Source organism: Microtus oregoni, unplaced genomic scaffold (assembly GCF_018167655.1).
Source record: "Microtus oregoni isolate MIOR12 unplaced genomic scaffold, Mior012 000007F_ref0000211, whole genome shotgun sequence".
Classification (NCBI taxonomy): Eukaryota; Metazoa; Chordata; class Mammalia; order Rodentia; family Cricetidae; genus Microtus; species Microtus oregoni.
Window position 1 is genome coordinate 3636853 of NW_024543066.1, and position 6523 is coordinate 3643375.

General features: G+C 43.7%; 1 protein-coding gene across 1 annotated transcript; it reads right to left on the reverse strand.

The window, feature by feature from the left end:
- Nucleotides 1–3126: 3126 nt before the first annotated feature.
- On the reverse strand, nt 3127–3626 carry LOC121450928 (60S ribosomal protein L28). The gene has a single exon (XM_041656318.1). It carries the CDS (start codon nt 3588–3590, stop codon nt 3177–3179), a length of 414 nt encoding a protein of 137 aa, XP_041512252.1. The 5' UTR covers nt 3591–3626; the 3' UTR covers nt 3127–3176.
- Nucleotides 3627–6523: the final 2897 nt, after the last annotated feature.

Here is a 6523-nt window from a genome sequence, read left to right on the forward strand (position 1 = left end):
TGTGTTCATGCACACAGACAAACACACAGATACGAACACACACAGATACACACATGCACACACACAAATACACATGTGTGCATATAGAAACACAGACACAGGTGGGCACACATAAACACATAGACACACACACACACGGGCGGCACACATATACACATATGTGGACATACATAGACACACATTCGAGCAGTGCATAGGGTTTACTGTTGGGGCACACACAGACGTGAGCCTATTCCACCTTGACTGGAGGTCAGAGTTTGAGCTTACATTTGCTCTCTTAATGTTGTTAGTAGTACGTGTGGCTGCAAAAGAGAGACTGACCTAGGGTGTGGTCAATTAGTATTTTGAGTGTTGAAGCAGGTCGGCTCCACCTGGACAAGTCTATGCTGTGTGTCATGTGTGTCATGCTAATAAAGTCTGTTGCCTCCCCTCTCCTTTTGGACTGAAGTCTACAAGCGTGTGGAAGCGCAAACAAGGCAGGTTCAGTATTCCCTGAACAATCCCTTCCAATACTGTCCTGTCTTATTTCTCCTCTATCTGTGTTCCTTTTGCCTAATTATTCTAATCCTCACGCTCCTACCCTGGAATGCACAAGTTTTGTCAAGGCTGGCTTTTACAAACTTCTTAAGCTTCATTCAGATAACCAAGGTTAAGGACCCACAACCCCACGGTCTCAGCTCCTTAAACGTCAAAATTCCAACATGCCTACGATGCAAAATGCAAGACTGTCTTTTTAATGACATTTAGAGAAACCATTTTCCCCTGCTTCAGCAGCAAAACCAGAGGCATGCAATTCAGAATTAAACCAGCAAGTGGATTTGCTTAAAAAAAAAAAAAATCACTGAAGAGCAACCCGCATCCAAACCCACGTGACAAGTCCCCCTCAGAATCAAATCTTGGTTCTTTAATTTGGAGCACCCCACTTCTACTACACACGGGATAGTGTTGTTATTATTAGCAGGAAAAAAATGCATCATGAACTGGGTTTTAAGCAAATCCTGGTTTGAGGTTTACAGGAAGTATACACTTCTGTAGGAAAGCAAAAGCTACATAGATAAGGATTAATAAGGTTTACAAATCCTTTGGGGACCCACACTAGGAAGCACATGGGTGGGAAGTAAGTAAGACACATACTGTCTGCAAAACCAATTTCTGTTCCTCAGAGAGAACTGTCCCATGTCCACGCAGCAACATGCTACTTGGGGAAGGACAGCGGGGGACGTCAGAACACCCTCAGCCGGAAGGAACAGGGTCAACGACCAGCAGCCATGACGGAAACTTATGGCTAAGGGAGTTCAGTGGACAGCCGGATCCTAAAGACTTTTAGCTGATTCTGGGAAGATGGGCCTCGTGCGCAGGAGGCCGCCATATCATTCAATATCAGGAAAGGTATAGAAACAGCGCACATGCTCAACAGACCCAGGACATCTGCAGTGTGGGGTTTTCATAAGAATATCTAGATGATCCATATTAATATGGAAAGCCAGTGACACAGAGAACAAAAGGGGCAGTTTCAAAACTGTTTTAGCCTGATTCCATCACTGTAGGAAAAGAAATTATATGTCTATATTCTGGATTGTCTGTATTGGAGGCAGGGGGAGTCTACTTAGCAAAAAAGTCAATGGTGGTTATTTCTCTGCCGTAAGGTTTTAAGAATTTATTTTAATTTTTAACTATGAGCACTGTGTGTGAGAGAGAGAAAGAGAGAGAGACGGAGAGACAGAGAGAGACCAGGTGTTCTTGAAGCCCAGAGGTATCAGATTTCCTGGAGTTAGGAATGGCTGTGAGCACCTGCCCGAAGGGCTGGGATCTGCTCTCTGATCTTCTAGAAGTACAGTACACACTCTTAACTGCTAAGTCCTCTAAGATACATTTTTCTTAAAAAATTCTTTGGGTCGAATTTTTTTCCAATGAATGTATTCTTCCCATAGTCAGAATGAAAGTAATAAAGTTTTTTGTTACCTGGTGAAAAAAAAATATTATTTATGAAAATTCACATTGCTCTTGTTTTTGTTGTGTTCTAAAAGTTCAACTTGTTTCATTTTAGTAAGTTTATTTGCATCTGTCTTGATGTGTTGCAGTTGGAATTCGCATGCGCTCACCTAGTGACCTTGACCATCTCTGAAACACTGAAATAAAGGGAAATGAATCATCATGGTGGATTATGATGCTTCTTTAGACTCGCAGAGGAATGGGGGAAGAGATATCCCTGCTTGGTAAATAGTACTGGCATGTCTACATGGTCTCCACCACTAAGAGAGTATTACTTATTTGCATGAGGTGGCCGAAAGATAATTCGTTACATAAGATAACAGTCTCTGCTTTGGAAAGGTCTAACTTCTAGATCTCACATGGGACTGGTGCAGAATGCACTCTTAATTGAGACTCTGGTCTTATATAGCATCAGTGATCTCTTAAAGCAGTAGTGAATTCTTCAATTCTTCAATTGTCCTTCTACCCGACACAGGCACACACACACACACACGCACACACACATGCACACTCATCTACCCTTCTATAATGTGCCCTGGAGTAGCTTAAATCCCGGGATGATCTGTACACATATTCTCATATACTTTACCGGTAAACACTTACTATTTAGTAGATAATATTGAATGTTAAGGCTAATGTGTACTTATTTGGAAAAAATGCCCACGCAAGATAGCTCAGCAGGTAAAGGTACTTGTCACAAAGCCTGATGACCTGAGTTCAAAATTGAGAGAATCGATTCCTACAAACCATCTCTACCTGCACACCATGGTATATACGTATACACACATGCACACATACACACATAACCCCAGTGCTGGAGCGTGGAGACAGGGGGACTGTGGAGGCTCACATGCAGGCAGCCTAGTCAAAATGGCAAATTCCAGGCTCAGAAAGCGACCCTATCCCAAAATAGAGTGGAGAAGTGACTAAGAAAAACACAGGATGCTGGCCTCTGGCATGCACACACAACGTCATTTGATGCAAGGCCAGTCAGTGTTCGGTCTGCAACCTAGAACTGAGTGAGGCATCTGTCAAGAAATGTTAAGCAACCATGCTGCCTAGGTGCATCTAGCTTTTTTTTTTTTTTTTTTTTTTTTTTTTTTTTTTTTTTTTTTTTTTTTTTTTTTTTTTGGAGATGGTTGAAAAAAGTCAGTAGACTCTTTATTGCTTCTGGGGTGTAGGGCTCAGGAGCTCTTGGTGGGACGGGTCCGTTTCCTCTTCACCACCACAGGCTTTTGGCTTCGTAGGATGGCACTGGCCCTGCGGATGGCCGCCATGCGCAGATCGGGGCGGTACTTGTTCTTTCGGATCATGTGTCTGATGCTGCTCAGGGTGGCCCGTGCATTCTTGTTGATGGTGGTCCTTACGTAAGAAGTAGCTGGTTTGCGCTGACCGGATCTGCGTTTCATGACCACCACGACCCCTTTGCCGTCGGCCGCGGGCTCTACTCCCACTGTCTTGCGGTGGATCAGCCCGTTGTAGCGGAAGGAGTTACGGGCTTTCAGATTATTGGGTTCGGTGCTGTACGTCTGCTTATTCCTCTTGATCAGGAAACTGGAGCAGTTCCGAACGACCATCCATTGCAGATGCGCAGACATGGCGGCGCCTTTTCTTCTATGGCGGACGGAGACGGAAAGAGCTAGGTGCATCTAGCTTTAAGAGTGAGTTCTCTCACAGGCCGATCTACTGGATCCAAGTGACATGCCGTCCCATTTCGGTATGGGCTCAAATGGAGAGATGTAAGGAGAGGTTTCTCTCCGACCCCCCAGTCCCCAAATAACCACTCTGAGGCTTAGTGTTAATTATAAATGTTTGCCCGGTAGCTCAGGCTTATTGTTAGCTAGCTCTTACATTTAAATTAACCCATTTTTATTCCTCTGTGTATCACCACGTGGCCCGTGGCTTACCAGTGGTGCTCTAGCATGTTGTTTCTTGGGCAGCTGGATGGTGTCTCTCAGACTCCATCTCAGACTCAGTCTCTGCTCTTCTACTGTATCTCTGCTTGGATTTCCCACCTGGCTCTATTCTGCCTAGCTATCAGCCAAACCTGCTTCTTTATTAACTAATGGTAATAAAATATATTCACAGCATACAGAGGGGCATCCCATATCAGAAAGGATGAGCTGGGGGGGAAGGGGGACTCAGAATTCATGCTAGATTTCTAGGAAAACCTGACATTTTGAGTTAACTGTCATCAACCTGCCAAAAAATGATTTGTGGTTAAGAAAAATTCATCCCAGAATATACAAACCAACATCCTGAACAACAGCTGCTAACTACTGAATGGCACTATAGGAGTGTTGGTCTTATTCATAGTTATTATGATGAACAGACATTAACCTACTGTGTTACATATAATACAACATGTTAATATAATACCTGTGCTCAAGGCCAGAGAATGGGAGGCAAAAGGAAGTCACTGGCTCAGATACTAAACAATAATGGAATTTTCTTCTTAATCAGATTTTCCGATTACCTAAGGTTTTAGCAGGAGCAACTTTTGCAAAAGTCAACTTTTTGAAACGTCTGAGTCGTTCTGAAGCGTGCACCACAGAGAATGAATTAACTCTGCTTCACAGGTTTGCAGTCATCAGTCCATACATTAACACGTGTGTGCACATGTGTGAGTGTGTGTAGGTGATGGGTGTGAGTGTGTGTTGTGTGTGTGCACATGTATGTGTGTGCATGAAGTAACATATTTTCCAACTCTTTCCTGAGAGGATCCCAATTCTGTTTAGGATTGGAGAAGGCTACTTACTAAATAAATCTGCCCGCCTGGCAGGTGCCTGCGTTTCTTCTTTGCTATGATTAGTGGGTTCAGGTTGTTGATTTTTTTGTTGTTCCAGACATCTTTTCTAAGCTCTAGATGTTTATTCTTATTCTTTATCTTTGTCTGGTGTTTATGGGAGGTATTTGTGTGCCCTGAATAAGAAACACCATCTGGGGTTCATTTCTTCAGTTCTGTTCAGGAAGAACATTTCTGGCATTTAAATCTCAAACTGCTGAGCCGCTCTCTGACTGCTTCAGATACAATCTAACAGGAATCAGGTCCGTGTTCCCCCACTGGGTGTTTCCCAGCCTGAGACGTCATGGTTGCCCCATAACCTGCTAATGACATCAGGCTGGCATGCTTGTCTCCCTGATAGGCCTGCAGACACGCTTTGAAACAAATTACCCTGGCTCTGTCTTCTACCCACAACTCCAGTGCTCGCTTGTAGATTTCCAGCCAGTACAGTGGGGGCCACTTCCTCAAGGTCCAAATAAGCTGCTATTTTCCATTAGTCTAACGTCTCAAGACTGGAGAAGGACCAGGCATGGTGCTCGTTGGTTTTCTGTATATTTTACACAAATGTGGAAGGTTTTTTTTTTTGTTTTTTTTTTTTTTAGTTTTTTAGTTTTTTCGAGACAGGGTTTCTCTGTGGTTTTGGAGCCTGTCCCGGAACTAGCTCTTGTAGACCAGGCTGGTCTCGAACTCACAAAGATCCGCCTGCCTCTGCCTCCCAAGTGCTGGGATTAAAGGCGTGCGCCACCACCGCCCGGCTGGAAGGTTTTTAAAATGCATTTCTGTCTCCAAAGTACCAGGGGAAGCTACACGTATGATCTAATTGCGAGCAAGGTCCCATCGTCCCAGTTCACCACCCCTGAGCCTCAGGAGACAAACACGTGAGCTACGCTAAGGAAAGCGAGGCAGGGGGATCTGAGGTGTTAGACGCACCTTTGCTGCATTGCAAGACCCTGTCTCAAACTCAGGAGTGGCGTACGGAACGGACATTATGTAAAAATTAGGCAAATTCAATTATGCTCTGGCTTGTAGTTAATAAGAGCATCGATACCGGTTCATCAATTCTAAGGCAGCGGTTCTCAACCAGGGGTGGCATATCAGACAGCTTGCATATCAGGTATTTACATTATGATTCATAACAGTAGCAAAAGTACAGTAATGATGCAGGAACAAAATAATTTGATGGTGGCGGGGAGGGCTCACCACAACACAAGGAACTGTATTAACAGGTCACAGCCTTAGAGGTTGAGAACCAATGGTCTAAAGCGAGCTGTCTATGAGATAAATCAGGAGATGCTATCACAACCCTTCTGTGAATTGAAAGCTGGTTTAAATCCTTTTTATTTGTAAAACAAAATGTTAACACATTGGGAACTGGAAAATTAACACGCTTGGATTATTTCATTTGTCCCCCCCCCCCCCGCCCCCAGATATTCCTGAGTTTGCAGTCAAAAGGGGAGAAAGTGCACCAATGGGAAGGAAAGCAGCGCTATTTCCTGAAACCAACACAGTAACAAAATGGGATGAAAAATACAGCTTTAAGCTCCCAAAATATTTAGATTTAGCCACCATGTATTAAACTAGCTTGAAAGGTTTTAGTTATGGCCCCCAAACTGTTATTTATCCCAAGTTCACTTGGAGATCATATGAACCACCTGTCGGTTTAGCCCAGTGCCTCATCTTAGCTGTGAGATTAACTAAAATTCAGTATATGAATTCAAGGCAAGCAACAAACAGAAAATACAACAG